The sequence below is a fragment of the Chelonia mydas genome, chromosome 6 (genome assembly GCF_015237465.2).
Source record: "Chelonia mydas isolate rCheMyd1 chromosome 6, rCheMyd1.pri.v2, whole genome shotgun sequence".
NCBI classification, from domain to species: domain Eukaryota; kingdom Metazoa; phylum Chordata; order Testudines; family Cheloniidae; genus Chelonia; species Chelonia mydas.
The window spans coordinates 24,595,270-24,613,374 of NC_051246.2; the positions used below are offsets into that span (position 1 = coordinate 24,595,270).

The following is an 18,105-nucleotide window of genomic DNA, read 5'->3' on the forward strand; positions in this document are numbered from 1 at the left end:
CCCTGCAGAGGCCGGGGGGCTGCGTAGGGCACAAAAATAGCTAGGGACGGCCCTGCACCTTCCTCTGAAGGATCTGGCACTGGCCACAGACACAGACAGGGTACTGGACTGGGTGAAGCAGGGGATCTAGCCAGCCTGGCAATATCTGTGTTTCTGTATATTGAGCCCTCGGTTTTTAGGTGAGATTTTTCAAGGTTTTTCAACCAGTTCAGGACACCCCTAATACCTCACTCCATAAAGAGAGGCAAGTGGCTTTGGTTTTATTTCACCTGCGGTCTCAACAGCCTTTTCAGGCCAGGATGGAGGAGTCAGATGCTGCACTTCTGCTCTGCCTCCAGCCCTTACCTCTGTACATGCCGAAGTAACCTTCCGACCGGATTGTCTTAATGAGGCAGTCAGACCTGTAAATAAGAGACAGAGATAAAACCTCAGGAGTGCAAAGGTGGAGAGGGAGGAACCTAATCAAGTGATTTTCATTTACAGTTTGTCAGCCGAAGTCCAGGCAGAGATGGAAAAAGCATTAGCCACTGACACCATCATTGTGAGAGCTCCAGCAGTACTGCTGTCCTTGGCGCAGAGGGGCTCCGAAATACCGGCTCATCCCATACACAGAGAACAAATTTGCTTTCTACATTCTTCAAAAGGGAAGAATGTTAATTGGAGGAGCTGCTCGTTAACCAGATGGGAGCCCCAAAACAATAGCACAACATGTTTCAGTGATCAGCCCTGATCAAGGAAGGGAAATAAAGAGCTGGGTTTGAAGCTGAAGTTTTGCACAGCCACCCTAACCTGCCTTGTCATTTTAAGGAACTCAGGATGTTGGCTGTTTTAAACTAGTGGAAAATTACTGCATTGGGCCCAATCCAATGCCTAATAAAGTCAATGGAAAGAATCCCATTGTCTACAGTGGACTTTGGATCAGACCCATATGCACTTATTTATACCAGACCCAGGCTTTGTACGCAAAAACTGCATATCTCGGTCATATCTTGTTTCCCCAATAATACAAGATCCATACACACACTGTGATCTGAACCCAAAAAGCCTCCCAGGCTCCCTGTTAAGAACAATGCAACGTCTCCTGCTGCCTCTGAAAATCAATGGCTATTTGGTCACTGACTTCAGCAGGAGCAGAGCCAGACCCCAAACTTCCACTGGGTGGATCTCTGGGATCTGAAAAGGGTCACCTTCTGTGCTATCTCGAAAGAACCTGGAAAACCATAAACCGACTAACACTCACTACCCCTCTGTGCGACAAGCCAGTATTAACAAGGGACAATACTATCCCATCCACAGCTTCATGACCCCTTCCCAGTAAGTCAGACTGGCAAGGATACCCAAAGCATTAGATAGTGGCAGGTGTAAATGTGGTACTGGTGAGTTTAAATGTCACTCTGTGTTTATTTCAAGGCTGAACAAATAAGTCACCTGTGTGCATTCAGAGCCCCACTGTGCTAGGCGCTGCACGCACACACAACAACAGGCAGCCTCTGTCACAAAGAGCTTATCATGAGAATAGATGAAGCGAAGGAGATATTGTTATCCCTATTTTACTGCTGGGAAACCGAGGCCGGGGGAGATTAAATGGCAATTTCACAAGGGCAGTCTGTAGCAGAGCAGAGAATTGAACCCAACTCGAGTCACAGGCCAACGTCTTGACCATAACCCCGGCCTCCCTTACAGCCCTGGTGCAAAAGAATGCACTGCTGCTAGGGGAGCAAAAATTAATACAACTCAAGACACACAAATAAAAATGCTCCCAGCAGGGACCTTTCCTGTGGGGTTTCAGCCTGGGATAGTTAATTTTTAATGTTTTATTTATTTAAATACAGCTTCTTTTGATGGCTGATTTTAGGAGAGTTAAACTCCTAGAAATGCTGATGTCACCATAAATGTGTGGGGGGGAGGGGGTTGGGCAGGGGGAGGGAAAGTTGAGATCCCACCCAGCCAGACCAGGAGGTCCCAGTTGAGCCAATACTTACATGCTGGTGTACATCCGCTGGCCATTTTGCTGGTTCTGCAGGCGAGTTTTCGCCAAGTCAATGGGAAATACACAAGTGACTCCAATCAGCCCAGCTATCCCTCCATTGATCAGCTTGGCAGGCAAACTGCAAGGGGAAAAAACAAAAACATACAGATGCATTGGCAACAAGATATCAAAAGAGAAAGAGGAATAAAGAACCACAACCTTCAACAGGAGTGCTATGAGCTGAAATAAACCAAGCTTCCCACAAGCAAATAATCATAATATATTGCGTTTGGTGCTTTCCACCTAACACACGAAGTGCTCTGCTGGGGTATAATTTGTCTCATTTTACAGATGGGGAAACTGAGGCACAGAATCCAAGCTCAAACAGAGAATCAAGAGTGCCCAGGTCCCACATGCAAGGCACATTGCCATGCTCTAGCCACTAAAAAAGAACGAGGGGGATGGTTTAAGGCATTTTCAGCAGTCTTATTGTGACCGCTACCTGCAGTACAGTACTGGGATCCTTCCAGCTCCACAGGGGAAGGCTGGCCTTGTGGTTGAGGCCCAGAGTGGGATTCTGAAGAGCTAGATTTGATACTCTGCTCTGCCACAGACTCCTTATAGGACCTTGGGCAAGTCATTTAATCTCTCTGTTCCTCAGTTCCCCATCTGTCAGCTAGGAAGAATGATTATCCCCACTTCCTACTCTTTATCTCTCGCTGTCTGTTTAGACTGACTCGCGCTCGCCCCATGCGTGTGTATGTGCAACACCTAGAACAATGAGACACTGATCTCTGCGAAGGCCTCTACATGTTACTGTCATACAAATAATAAACACTGTACACTGCTGCTGTCTGACGCTGCCCCCCTTGTCGTAGTTTGGGGGAAACCTAGTCATGAAATCTAGAACCCATCAGCAGATGGGAGGAGGTAGGAATAGAATCTGTGCCTTCAAAAAAATCAGTTCTCACCCCCACCCTTTCCTCTTTGCCGTCTCATCACTTCTGTCCTCCAGCCCAGAGGGCCGAGCAGAGCTCTCATCCAGGTTTGGTTCTTGTTGCTCCTGACCAGCCAGCAGGTGGCACTGCTGAGCGATATAACACTCCCCACTGAGCTGTGGCTTCAGGTGGTTTGGGATTCATTCAGAAACCCGAAAGGGGCTGAGTGAGGTAAAGCCTTTACCAGATAAGCAGAAACATGCCCCACTTTTCCAGACCGATGCCACAAAATAAAGCCATGGGCCCAAATTTGCGGAAATCCACCCGCTTTTGGCCCAGGATTCAGTGAAATGTTTGCCCAGGCCCAACAGTAGAAACACTGGCAGTGAATGTTACACCGGTTCAGGGTGCAAGGCTTTCTCTAGTCACTCAAGAGCCAATGGCCTGTCAGACCAATGGGGACAGTGTAGACTGACCTCGTTTAAAGGTCCAGATGTCTCACTAACCATCGGGATTAGACATTAATGTTTTACAGCAGCAGAGGAAAGCTGGCGTCAGACACGCACCTAACTAGCGGTTCATGACACGTAGGCAGCTAACTTCATGTGGGGAAGACCAGCGCAGAGGAGCTTCGCTGGCAGGCTAGCCCTACACACTTTCAGAACCAGTAAGACATTTCAGTCACGGCTCCTGGACCTGCGGTCAGAGAAGACACTGTGCGTGTGCGTGTGTGAGGCATTTGATCCCGGATATATCAGTGGTACAATGGGGAGCGGGACCCCACAGACAGAGGCGAAGCTGAGTGCACGTGGATACGGAGGGGTGAGATTACACGTAGCAAAAAAAACAGAGACAAAAGCAGGCTGTATTGTGCAGGGGGTCTCACAGTTGAGCTTTTTCATCTCTAAGCAGCTCTCCCTGGTACCTACATGCACCTCAGTGTTAAAGCCGATCTACCACCCTGCTTAGCGAGAGTCCAGCACTCTTTCAATTACTTGGACCATCAGACATTTAAAAACTCGATCAATCACTGGTGTCAGAGACAGGGGATGCCTATGAGATCCTCCAAGTGCATTCCGTCCAGCGAAGGGAAAGATACAGACCCTTGAGGGAAGGATATATCCGCTATTAAACTGATGACTAATAAGCACTCCTCATCACAGCTAAACAGCCCGAGAAACAACTGATCCCATGTGGCTTCCTCAGAGGCCTCTCCCTTCTGAAGAATAATGGACACTGCATACAGGATGCCAGCAGGCAGGGCCATCGGTGGTGCACTGCTCTGAACTGAGGAAGTGGCAGAGATAAGTTGCTGGAGTGGAGTGAAGCAAGGGGAGCAGAAAGGCCTATTAACTCCTCAGCTGCTCAGAGGCATTCCCAAGAGCTCAATAATGGATGGCGGCTGCTCGACAGCAGAGACCAGGCTTCAGAAGCTGTCCGGCTACAGATATTCTGGAAGGTCTGCCTCTCTGCTACAGGCCTGATGGAAGCCCTCTGAGATTAAGAAGGCTCAGGGCATGAAAGACAGAGAGAGCATGTGTGTTGGGGGGGCCTCATGGAGCAGCATATAGAAGGAAATAACCTTGGCTTTCTATAGATGCACAGTGACATGACTATAGCTTTTGCAAAGCGAAGATCCCAGGGAGGGATTCCAGGGCTGGAAAGGTGCACATGGCAGGAGAGGTGTCCCAGTAGGAAGAGTCAGACTCCTATATAAAATCCTAAGGCTGTGGTGAGGGGAAAAAATAAGGGTTAGATGCCCTTTACGGCCTGCCTCCTCTACCTTTCACCCCATAGATCAGACGGGCGAACCCGAGCTATTTCTTGGCACCTTTTGTAAGGGACAACACAGTGCCATTCTGGAAGGGCACTCAATGTCGCCAAGCAGAGCTGCTCTCTTGGGGCCAGATTTTCAGCTGAACCTCAGCCCCCATTCTGTGCTTACATGTACTCTCCTGTACATGTATTATAAATCAGAGGTGCAAACAGAAAATCAATAGTTTGGCATTTTAACTCTCCCATTTGCAAGATGTTCAGCTTCCTTTGTGACTCTGCATCTACAATGTCCAACAGGTGCACCAAAAAAAAGCATCCGCAAAGCAGAGGCTCCTTTAAAAGCTCTAGTTTCCTGAGGAAGAGACCCTGTTTCCAATAGCTATACTGGCATCTTCTCAACACTAGTTCTCAGGGTCCTCACACAGGACTCTTCCAGTAGGACCCACCCTGAGGGATGAGGCTAGAGAAAAAGATAGTACCTTAGTCAGGTCACCATTACAGGGCATAGCATTAGCGAAGAAAGGGCAAGACACAAGTGAAAGGAAAAAGGGGGAACATTTAAAGCCAGGTGAACTGAGCTCAGCTGATGCAAAGGACATTATTGCCTTGATCTGTTCATGCAGCTAATGCAGGACGGGAGCCTGACACCTAGATGCGATTTCAAAGCATCTGCTGGTAAATCACAATCCCGAGGAGAGTCAGGATTGGGGCTGCCCCAGTTCATCTCTGGAGTAACTCTGACACTCTGCTGCAATAAGGAGAAATTATCACTAAGAAACCACCAAGTGGGAGTGAGGAACCCAACCCCGTAGCTAGTACAGTACAGGGTAGAATACTGGGCACAGGGCATGACAAGTTCATGCATTTCAGTGCGGACCCCAGCACCACCACACAAACATAAAAGAGGACAAACTAGAAGGCCTGGGCATGCTGACACATGCAGAGAGGTCAGGCCATGCGCAATTTGCAAGTGACAGCTGTGGAAAGCTTCTCCCCACCCCTGTTATTTGAGTGCAGGAAAGCATCGCTCAAGATACCTATTCAGTTATTCTGGTTCCTCCGGAGTCATCACCTAGAAGAGGAGAACATGCACACAGACTCGCATGGTCAAAATAGTTCAAAACAGAACAAGATAAGTTCATGGAGGATAGGTCCATCAATGACTATTAGCCAGGATGAGCTGGGATGGTGTCCCTAGCCTCTGTTTGCCAGACGCTAGGAATGGGCGACAGGGGATGGATCACTTGAGGATTACCTCTTCTGTGCATTCCCTCGGGGGGCACCTGGCATTGGCCACTGTTGGAAGACAGGATACTGGGCTAGATGGACCTCTGGTCTGACCCAGTGGGGCCGCTCTTATGTTCAATAATAATTCTTTAGCATCTCCCAGATGAGTCCCTCAAAGCACTTTACACGCACAAATGGATCTAGTTTCACAGCACCCATGTTAGGTGAGTAGTATCCTCCAATTTAAAGATGGGGAAACTGAGGCACAGAGAGGCAGGATGACTTGTGGTTAAGGCAGTGGAACTAAGGTGATCTAGGTTCAATTTCAGGCTCTGCCACAGATTTTCCTGTGTGAACTTGAGCAAGTCACTCAAATCTCTTTGACCTAGTTCCCTGTCTGTAAAATAGTGACACTACTACTTACTTCCTCCCACCCTTTGTTTGTCCTGTCTATTTAGGCTTTAAACTCTTCTGGGCAGGTACCATATCTTACCGTGTGTATGCACAGCCCCTACTGCCTTCGGGAACTCTAAGTGCTACTGTAATATAAACAGAGATTAAATAATTGCACAAGTTTATACAACAAGTGGATCGCAGAGGTGGGAACAGACCCATCACCCCCTACGGATTAAAATACTGGATTGGGATATGGGAGAGCTGGGAGAAGTTCCCCATCGTTCTGTACTCCGTGTGCCAGCACTGACCAGGGACAGAGCGGTGGGCAAAGAAGGCATGCTGGGGGGCAGCATGCAGAGGAGTACTCCACTCTGTCCAGCGTCCTGCACAGCCACCTCCAGCCTTTTCAGCTGGAGCCACGGCTGAAGTCTGCAGCTCCTGACATATGTGATTCACTCCATTGGGGCTATCAGGCATGTACAGCCATGTGGCCTAGCAGAGATGAATCTGTGCTTGCAATTCAGACTAAGGAAAGAATACACACAAACACCACAGAGCTCCTGAGATCAGTTAATGGACAAGAGACACTGCTCGGGGATTAAACACGCAATGATGTTTTCTTGCTGCTGGCTGCTCTGCCTGGGGCCCTTTTCCATCAGCTGTCTCTGCCTTGCAGAAAAAATAGTCCAGTCCCGACAAGTCTCAATAAGGGCAGCCCTTTTCCTCGCCCACCGTCAACACAACCAAGTCAAGAGAACACCATTATCTGACCCAGGTTAGCCTCCCCCTCTCTTCACAGGTGCTCTTGGGAGACAATGCATTGGGGAGGTCAGGTGTTAGTGAGTTCTGGAGCCAGACAGCAGTCACCTTTCGTCAGGAAAAACTTTGTGAACAGCAAGTGTAAACCCCGCCCACACTAACAGAAAGCTACGCCCACCCTTGGGACCATGCTGGTCCAGCCCTCATGGTCCCTGGAAAGCTAATAGCATGATCCACAACAATCAGAAGCATATTCCATATTTACTTTCCTAAAGGACACAAATATAGCTCCGGGACAAGCCAGGAGCAAGATTTGCAAGCTGCCTGCTATGTCCTCAAATCATCTAGTTGTTTTAAACCTGGTAGCATCAGTGCTTGGATACCAAGGTGCCTACGATTAGATGGACAGACTAGGCTTTAGGAAGAGGGAACTAGGTCACTGCTGTGTATAGTTCAAAAATAGAAAGTGCCAGATCCTCAGCTGGTGCCCGTCGGCATAGCTCCTTTGACATCAGTGTATTGAAGTCAAAGAATGACCCCGATTTAAACCAGCTGTGGAGCTGGCCTTCGAAAGGAGAGGGGAGGTAAAGAGGAGGAATGAATTGGGGGCTGAGGGGTGGACAGATAAAACAAGAAGTGGGGAGTGTAGGGCAGGATGAAAGGAAAAGACAATAGAAGGAGGATACAAGAAAGGAAAAAGGAAGGAGAGAGGGGAGTTGTGACACCAAGCACCCCTGTATTCACACGCTACAAACTGCTGTGATAATCTTCGTACAAAATATGCGTCGTGAGGTATCACTTGAAAACTAACAACTTGCTGACCATATAATATTGAGTGATGTATGTACGTGATGTGTATTAAGAGAGTTATGAATATATCCTGCAATAATGACTGACGTGTGTGTAAACCAAGTATGGCAGAGGGAACAAAGGAATGTGTATTTACCTCAATTGCCACATAAGCAGTAAACAGGACCATCAAGACAGCAGGAGGAGGAGATGGTAGGAAACAGAAGAATTTGCATTTGAGCTAATAAGTGGGGGGAAAAAAGAGCATGGAACTTCCTTCACCACCAGACAGCTTGAATAAACTGTACTTTGGAGAGGTAACCTTCAGAAGAATCCATTGCAAAGGATTACTGGTCTATAAAGACAGGGGGGCTGAACCTCAAGTGATAAGCAACTGAATCAACTGATTATTTTATTTTATTTTATACTACAGTAATATTGTATGGTCCCAATGTGTCTGTTCTGATAGTGAATGACAGACACATTGGTGAATAATAGCACTGTGAAAAGTATGTACTACATAGTATGCTACATCAGGAAACAAGGATACCTAACGATATTACATTTTAGAGACTGTATCCAAACAAAGGAAGAAGCAGGTTCTCTCCTAGGCAGGAGGGATCACCCCAGCTATTACCTGTCTCCTATGTAAATCAAGCATGGTGGAATCAAAACAATGGAAGCTCTATTTACATAATGGTGGGGGGAGGGGGGAGTAAGAAGGCCACAGGAAGGGAAGAACACCATGAGGTCAGCCTGCCTCTTGAAACAAAGTCACAGAACTCTGGCAGATAGAAGCAGAGAGATGGAAACCATCTTTGGCTTCCATCACTAGACAGACACAAGGAAGCAGAGCTCCGGCACGCTGAGAAAGATGGGTCCTTCAGCCAAGGCCGTGTTCAAGTCTCTGGAAAATGAATGAAGGTAGACACCATCTTGAACAAAGCCTGTATCTTGCTAGATTACGTTTTCGATGTGTTTTCACTTTTATTTGCATGTAACCATTTCTAACTTTATTCCTTTAACTTGGCATCACTTCATCTATGTTTTGTTGTAAATACATTTGTTTTTATTTTTACTATCAACCAGCTCAGTGCTGTGTTTAAAGGGAATGGTGCATTTACCCCAGTTAAACTAATACGCTGTGATGTGCTTGTGTCTTCAGAGGAACAAATGAACCTTATTATTTCTCTGAACGGTCCAGGAGAGGATCGGGCATTACAGAGCACACAGTTTGGGGAAAATTTGGGACTAATGAGGTTGTTGGGGTCACCCTACAAGCAGTAATTTTAGATTGCATTAACAGAGGCATAGTATGCAAGTCAAGGGACGTGATGGTACTTCTCTACTCGGCGCTGGTTAGGCCTCAGCTGGAGTACAGTGTCCAGTTTTGGTCACCAATGTATAGAAAGGATGTAGAGCAGAGGTGGGCAAACTACAGCCCACGGCCCCTTCCCCACTGTCCCCCCTCCCCCACAGCCTCAGCGTGCCATGCCGCCGGCACGATGCTCTGGGCAGCCAGGCAGCACAGCGGCAGAGCCACCGTCTGATCCGGCGCTCTGGGTGGCACGGCTGTAGCGCCGCCAGCCACCGGTGCTCCAGACAGCGCTGTAAGGGGGCAGGGAGGGTTGTATAGAGGGCAGGGGAGTTGGGGGGTGGTGGGAAGTGGGTGGGGTTGTGGATAGGGGTGGTCAGAGGGCGGGGAACGGGGGGTTGGATGGGGCACCGGTCCCGGGGGGAGAGTCAGGAAGGGGGGGGTTGGATGGGGTGGCGGGGGGCAGTCAGAGGACAGGGAGAAGGGGTGGTTGGATAGGGCAGGGGTCCCAGGGGGCAAGTGAGGAATGAGAGGGAGGTTGGATGAGGCGGCAGGGGGCAGTCAGGGATGAGGGGTCCAGGGGTGGTCACGGGACAGGGAGCAGGGGGTGGGATGGGGCAGGAGTCCCACGGGGCAAGAAGCAGCGAGGGACAAGAAGCAGTGGCAGGGTGGGGGTCGGATAGGAGGTGGAGGCTGGGCCATGCCTGGCTGTTGGCGGAGACACAGCCTCCCCTAACCAGCTCTCCATACAATTTTAGAAACCTGATGTGGCCCTCAGGCCAAAAAAGTTTGTCCGCCCCGATGTAGAGAAACTGGAAAAGATCCAGAGGTAAGCGACAAAGACAATCAAAGGGATGGAAGGCAAGCTGTATGAGCAAAGGCGGAAGGAACTGAATATGTTTAGTTTGGAAAAAGAAATTGGGAGAGTGGGGGAATATGACAGCAGTCTTCGGATACTTGAAAGGCTGCCACACACACACACAAAAAAAAAGACGGAGAAAAGTTGTTCTCTCTTGCCGCAGAGGGCAGGACAAGAGGCAGTGGATTCAAACTGCAGCATAGCAGATTTAGATTAAATCTCAGGGAAGACTTCCTACCTGTAAGAACAGTAGGGCAATGGAACAGAAGCCACAGGAGGTTGTGGAAGCTCCTTCACTGGTGGTTTTCAAATGGAGGCTGGAGAGCCATCTGTCTTGGATGGTTTAGACAACAAATCCTGCAGCTTGGTGGGAGATTATACTAGATGACCCTTGAGGCCCCTTCTAACTCTATGATTCTATGAACCAAGGCTGGTGGAAGCCAGAGTTGGACCGTGGGGCTGTAGACAGGCTGCTAGGGTTAGAGCTGCTGAACCAGGGACATCTAGCACACAGTTACTCAGGGCGTGACCTGCATGCCTGTAGGCTTGTTGAGAGCATCCCAACTTGGGAGCTACAGCAGCAAAGCATTGTAAGGCACCCAGGGTTGCAAGGAAAGTGGTGACACAGCCCCTCACTGGTCTGGACTGCACCCTGAACCCCATCATAGGAGTGGGGAAAGAATCACAGATTTTAAAGGCCGTAAGGGATCATCGGATCATCTAGTCTAACCTCTTGTAGAGCAGGTGAGATTCTCTGGCCCACAGTTACTCCTAACAAAAGGAACAGCAAAACTTTTTACCTGATCTGTTTATCAGCCATTTAATTCAGACGTGATCCTGTTCAAAATCGATTCGCTCCTCCTGAATGTCCCTTTTCTTTTTTTTCCTCCCCTCAGTCACTGCCTCTCTGTCCTGGCGAGTGGTTCTCCTGAGAAGGGTGAGAGAGAAACACCAAGGAGACAAGATTGAGAACAGGACTTTACATTCCCCACAAAGCCCAAACCTTCGTAGGCAGAGTACACAGGCTCCCTCCCCGACCCCGTTCAGGGACTGCCCAGTCTGTACTTGGAGCATAGCCAATGCCTCACACACACAGAACGACACGTCCGACGACAGAGACTGAGCGAGTGCCTGCATCCATGCCCCTAACCCTAACTCTGGGGAAGTCACTGACCCCGATCCCAGAGACTCCTGCGAGCAGTTCCCAGACACGGATTATTCAGAGAGGAAGGAGGGTTAGTCATATTGTCTCACTCTTATTTTTAAAAGAGGCAAATTTTCCAATGACTTTCCCTCTGCCATGCACAGAAGGAACAGTCAAGAAGCTGCAAGGCTGTGAAATCATCACACCCACCCACCACATGGTCTCTAGCTGGCTGCCAAGAGCATCGCGCTCCAGCATATGAGGAAGGATGGCAGCCAGACGCTGCAAGCGCCTTGCAGGGCTTAAAGGGACAGCAGCCTGTTTTGAAGCTGTTTGCTCTTGGGAGCAGGTGAAGGGGGGGGGGGGGGTCAGACTTCCACACCATCTGGTCTCACAGGGAGGAGCCTGTTCTCTCGATTATGCTGCCCCACAGAGTTACCAGGGAGCTGCTGGAACCCAGCCCATGAAGGAACTCAACCCCAGAAAGGTGGATATTTTGAATATTCAAGAGTTAGATTCCTTTAATATTTGTCATTTCTTGCCACCTACTCCTCATCCCTGAAAGCAGCTGGTCCCCAGCTCCCATCTGGTAATGCAGTGCTGGCTCATTGGCAGCTTCCTTTTCAGTTACTTGGGGAGTAGCAACCCATAGGCTGGAAACAAACTCTTTGTCCTCTGTCTTAGCAATGAAATGTGCCACTGGGTTACCCATCAGAGTCCTTTCCACACCCACCCCTTCACAGTCTGCAAGGAGACCTTAAAGCAGTGGTTCTCAGCCAGGGGTATGCAGAGGTCTTCCGGGGGCACATCAACTCATCTAGATATTTGCTTAGTTTTACAACTGGCTACATAAAAAGTACTACTGAAGTCAATGCAAACTAAAATTTCCTTCAAACAATGATTTGTTTATACTGCTCTATATTCCACACACTGAAATGTAAGTACAATATTTATATTCCCATTGATTTATTTTATAATTATGTGGTCAAAATGAGAGAGTAAGCAATTTTTCAGTAATAGAGTGCTGACATGTTTGTATGTGTGTGTCTGATTTTGTAAGCAAGTAGTTTTTAAGTGAGCTGAAATTGGGGGTATGCAAGACAAATCAGACTCCTATACAGTAGTCTGGAAAGGCTGAGAGCCACTGCTTTAAAGGCTAACACTGCATTTTCATTGCAGGGTACAATTTCATGACTAGTGTTTGCGACAACGAGGAATTCACAGAGCTGCAAGGAGCCAGCGACAGTGCACACAGGCACTGCATAAGATTACACACACACACACACCCCCCGCTCTGCTAGCACACTTCAGTCTTGACCTGCAGTCCCCACTTTCTTCCCGATAGTCCAGCTGGGGGTCTCTCTTGGGCAGAGACTTCTAGCTTCAATGACAGGCGTGGTGGTATCTGCACAGCCATCCCCCTCGATTAGGCTGAGCCTTCAAATCCATTTGCACTTGAGATCCAGGACTCATCTGAAGCCATCAGAGGCCAGTGCACTAACCCACTGGGGAATGGAGCTCTTTCTAATATACTCAGCTCTGACTTCATTCACCTGCATGTCTTCTGGGGTTTCTTTTCAGACAGCCAGTCTCTTCTTCAAAATTAGTGAATGACAAGTGAGAATATACTAAAATCCCTATAAACTAAGGCCTTGACTACACACAAAACATGTAGCATTTAATTAAAATGGTTGCAATCTCCTTTGGGGACACATTTTCATTTAGCTTAAACTGCTTCTCAGACACTTTAAGCTAAACAGACACAAATCACTCAAACTAAATAAAGTAAGGGTGTATACACACAAAGGGGTTTGCACCAGATTAGCTTTTGTTAAACTGATACACCTCCATGTAAGCAAACCCTAAACCATGAAAACTCATCGGTAACAACTACAATAAATAGGGTGTTCCCCTTTATGGATAGAAGAGGTCTGGCCAATTCCACACACAGTCCTCATGCAGCTCTGGTGCCATCACAGCGGCATTAGGTTCACAAGATGCTTTTCAAAATAGGGCTTTTGCGCATAATACATGGTCCCACCTCTGCCGCGTACTAGTCAGCTGCTGCCCTCCACCCCAGAAGCAGCTGCATTTCAGATATGCTACACAATATGTACAATAGTTCAACACACAAAACACTGTAATGTTAAATATTTACATTTTAATCGGTCAAGAGGAAAAATGGATGCTCAGGAGACAGTTGACCATGTAACTTCTTGATCTCCCACGACAGTGGGGACGGTACAAGAGCAAAGATGGTTTTGTAGCTAAGGCACTAGACTAGGAATCAGAAAACCTGGGTTCAGCTGTGTGTGTGTGTGTGTGTGTGTGGCCAATCTGCAAAGCAGCCACAATTGCCAATTTAAACTCCACCAGTGCACTTTGCTGTATTCCCCAGAATCCCATCATTCATTTTAAAGTATGAAAAAGTTCTATGCCCCTTGGTTGGGAAGATCCGAGCGCTGCGCCAGATTCCAGTTCCTCTAACAGCAGGAATGCTAACTAGCTCCATCCAGGCTCGGAAAAAGAGCCACAGGGAGAGGACACCATCCCTGGGAAATTCCACAGGAGGTTAAAACACTCAAAAGGGAAACAGAGGAATAAAACTGAGAACTAAGAAAAATCTGTGTAAAGCACAGGACTCTTCATAACCAACAATGCAAAACAATCAAGTGAAGCTTCTGAAGCAGAGCAAGTGCCCAGACAGACTCCTGGGGCATATTTCAGGGATCCAGGCTCCTGGATTCAGTCTCACCTTCACAGTCAGGACTCATCTACACTTGGAACACTACAGTGCCACTGTAGTGTTTCAGTGTAGACACTACTGACACGGACGGGAGGGCTTCTTCCATCGGTGAAGGTAATCCATCTCCCCGAGAGGCGGGAGCTAGTCAACAGAAGAATGTCGATGGATGCTGCCTAGCACTGTCTACACAGGGACTTACGTCAGCTTAACTACGTTGCTCAGGGGTATGGATTTTTCATGCACCCGAGCGACATTGCTTGGTCAAGATAACTTTCTGGTATAGACCAGCGCCAACTCCCTGCCCTGCAGCTGGATTGTGTCAAGGAAAGATGGTGCCAAGGAAAGTTTCCCTGAAAATCACCACATGGCCACTCCAAAATGCTACGGGCCAGCCATGTGAGTCACACCACTGCTGAGACTACTTTCCTGCAGCCCAGGTAACAAAGGGGTTCTGCAAAGGACTGGATGTAAGCAGGGATACGAAACTGGAAAATCCAAGAACTCCCTACCTGTAACACCAGAGAAAGAGTGGGGGAGATCATCTCTCTTGCCCCTCAAATGGGAGAGAGGAGCATACCATTCAGCAAGCAGAGGTGTTTTCTATGGGGTCCTTCCTTTAAGCAGGACTAGCCAATGAGCCCTAAAAAGCGGCAGTTCCTAAACCTTACAAGCCTTGCCTTATTAGGTAGGAAGAACTGCAGAGGGGATGAATTATGGGGTATTAATTTTCACCTAGTGTGTTGTTAATGCAGCCAGGAATGGATTAATGCTCCATTATTCATGCACCAGGATCTCCCTTTTATGTTTATTAACATGATCAAGCAGATTAGTCTTAGCACGACACGCACATCCTTCATTGTTTGAGGAAGCTCTAGCCAGACAATCCTAAGGAAGGGCAGTACATTAATGACACACTCATTAAGGGCATATATGCTGCATTACAGCCAATGCTACAGATTATAGACAATCACTCTGTTTCATCTGCCTATTTATAAATGCCTGTACATGGTTAACATGATAATCCACATAAACTGGGCCCAGTACTAGTCTACAATCTTTTCCAAACCAGAACCATCTCAGGACGGCAGCCCCATCTCACCAGACCCCCTTTCGAGCCAGCCAGCCCCATTTAGCAATCTGGGAAGGGCAAGTCTTCATGATAACCCACGTTCAGATGCTAGGACATGGGTATACACTTCTGGAGTGCTGGGGTCCCTGGTGAATGCTTCTGCAGCTCATCCCGTTCCCACAACTTCCCAACAGCCCTGAGCCACCCTGGTTTGTTAACCACTGGTGTAGCTACATCAGGGCAAACTCCCAGCATATACCTGGTTTATACAGTGCATTGGTGTAAATCATGCCTACATCAGGGATTTGCCCCTGTGTGAAGCTGCACCTCAGGCTGAAATCCTAGCATAGCCAAGGGTCACATTCCAAAGATCAAATTGTCCCTTCCCCCATCTTCTCTCTCTCTCTCTCTCTCACTTTCTGCAGTCATTCCCACCAATTCCAGTCATGCCTGCGGGGGATCACAGCTGTCCAGTGCACTATCCTCCTTCCCTCCCAAGGAAGCAGACCATTGCTTAATGCCAAGAACAGAACTCTGACCCAAGGTACGGAGATCCCCAGGGGAACTGGAGCTTGTGAACCCAGCATCCTGTGATGGCTGCGTTGGATCGGATCACCACTCTGCATTACAGCTACAAACGGCTCCCTTTGCATTGCTTAGCGAGAGAGGGAGTTACACACCAAACCAGACTCCGACCTCCCTCTGCTGTCCACACCTCAAACCCCATTCAGGGGACCTCTCTAGCAAGTCTGTACCTCACCTTTAACCTACCTTTCCAACCCCTAGCTCCCCAAAACAGCCCCACAGAGATGGAACCACCACACCTGGCTACATTAGGTAGCATCACAACACAAACCTAGTCTGTTTCAAATGCCACCGTGGCCCTCCATGCAGTCTGCCAGGAGACAATATTCACAGAAGATAAGTTAATATATTCCTCTCACACGATCTCTCTGCCACCACATGCACTGATCTCTGATGTCCTGTCCACAACCGAGTTCCCCTTGCGTCAAAATTTACCCTTTCAAGTCGCCAAGCAGTTTTCTTCAGGGACTGCCACCTTAGTACCTCTGATCCCTTTGGTGCAAGCGTATCCCTGTGCACCTGGCTGGTTATTAACCTTGTTTCCCTTCACCTTATCACAAGAAGGAAAGTGCTTTATCACTGAACCACAGTCCACTCTGTGTATGCATGTGCGTGTGCGCAAATGCTCTTTGTTCAAACAGACCACTGTGTGGAGAGAGGCAAGGGGGAGGAACAGGCATTGGGGAGTTTGCTGGGACCCTCCGGTACTTTCAATGACTTTAGTAGGTGATCAAAGACACCTGAAGCTTGTGTAGCGCATGTCCCATTCAAAGCAAACCATAGCCGGCTGATTCTCACCACAGCCCTCCAGAGACAGGTTAATAAGTAGTTGTCGTCCCCATGGGTAAAGTGAAGTGGCAGGGCTTGAGTGGCACACACAAGGCAGCAGAGGAAGTGTCAGCATGGAGTTAGCACTCCCGAGTTCCTAACCCTCAGCCCCATGTTCCTTCCATCAGGCCACGCACCTCTACTCCGTCTAGAACACTAACCAGGCCTGGATTTAGGTGACACACAACTGTATCAACTGAAGAGCTGGGGGCTCCCAAACCTGTTACCAGTCAGAGAGAGGGAAGTGCTGCAGTTGTAAACTTTCAGGTCTCCTTCAGACCCATCTGCTCACTTCCCTCCAGGGTCGGTAGATTTGCCAAGTTTGGCAACCCCCATTCGAAGCGTAGGGCACAGATCAGCTGATCTGTCTGAACCTGCCTTAACCTGCCAGCGCTGCTGAAGTGACAGTGCGTTAATGTCCAGGTGTACTGTGGAGAGCCCCAGAACCCTGATGGGTCACCACTTGGCATCATCTGACACACCTTTATGCTGTGAGGACGACAGTCATTCTCTGGATGACCTGGGTGAGATGCCTATTTGGTGTTGCAGAATAGATCAGCAAAACCTGCACTGGTCACCAAGGTCTCTTCTGCAGAGCCTGCACCTGGCCCCCCCCCAAACATGGGACTAACCCACAGGCCAGTTTTTAGACCAAGGAAGCTCTCCTGCACACCCGTTCCCAGCTCAAGAGGATTCCAACCAGAGCCCAATCTTCAGAAACTCTCCCGCCAACATAGCACTGTTCACACTGGTCCTTAAATCGGCATAAGTTATGTAGCACGAGGAGGGGGGCTAATTCACACCCATGGGTGACATAACTTATGTTGACTTAAGCTGTAGGGTAACCATAGCCACAGGCTTTGTCTGCACTACCAAGATTTGTCACCAAAAACTGCTTTTTTGTGACAAAACAATGAGAGCGTACACAGTGCAAGGCAACGTCAATTTTGTCAGGAAAAATGCCTGGTTTCGGCGACAAAAACGTTCCACCCCTAGGAGAGGCTTTTTTCTTTTCCCCTCCCTTTGTCGACAAAGAGCCAGTGTAGACGCTGCTGTTTGTTTTGTCAACAGAACCAGCTTCTGCCAGTATCCCACAATGCCTGCCCTGATCGCTCTGCTCAGTGTTTTGATCTCTGCTGCCTGGCAGGCACACGCCCCTCCCCTTTCAAAGCTGCGGGAAGTATCTGACAGCTGAGGGTGCTGCTCTGGTTTGGGGAGCAAAGAGCTTTGAGCAGGGGGTTGGACTAGATGACCTCCTGAGGTCCCTTCCAACCCTGATCTTCTATGATTGTTCTATGATTGGAATGCTCCTGTTCTGCCCTGCACTAGGAACACAGAGGTAGGCAGACTGCTGTCATGGGGAGGGGTGTGGGGGGTTGGGGGGTTGGGGGGGGGGAGACTGCTGTGCTGCTTTGACATTCCTCAGCACCGAGAGCTCATGGAGCTACCCAAGATACGCAGCAATCAGCTCGGCCTTCCCACAACATACCCACAGTGCATTCCTCACGTGGTCAATGATGGTGCCCACAACGTGGACATGATCGGTCGACAGAGGGAGCAAGTGTGAACACCCTTTGGCGATTTTTGTTTTGTCAACTTTTGGGTGTCGACATAAGTTTTGCTGACCCAAAACTTGATAGCATAGACAAAGCCTTAGCCTTTGGGCCACTTGAGTGGAGATGGTTAATCTTGTTGCTTTATTTGA

General features: G+C 48.6%; 1 protein-coding gene across 4 annotated transcripts in view; it reads right to left on the reverse strand.

Annotated features, from left to right (window-relative positions):
• Positions 1-18,105, reverse strand: part of SLC25A22 (solute carrier family 25 member 22) — an 87,219-nt gene that overhangs the window by 38,674 nt on the left and 30,440 nt on the right. For 3 of the 4 annotated variants that reach the window (XM_037899580.2, XM_037899581.2, XM_043548760.1), the window contains 3 exons: positions 10,829-10,956; positions 1,983-2,108; positions 346-401 (listed from right to left, as the gene is read on the reverse strand). In XM_037899580.2, coding sequence (XP_037755508.1) covers positions 346-401; positions 1,983-2,108; positions 10,829-10,848 — 202 coding nt within the window. In that variant the 5' untranslated portion in view covers positions 10,849-10,956. Of the gene's footprint in view, positions 1-345; positions 402-1,982; positions 2,109-10,828; positions 10,957-16,007; positions 16,139-18,105 lie in introns of those variants that run through there. The other variant, XM_037899582.2, reaches the window with a different exon arrangement.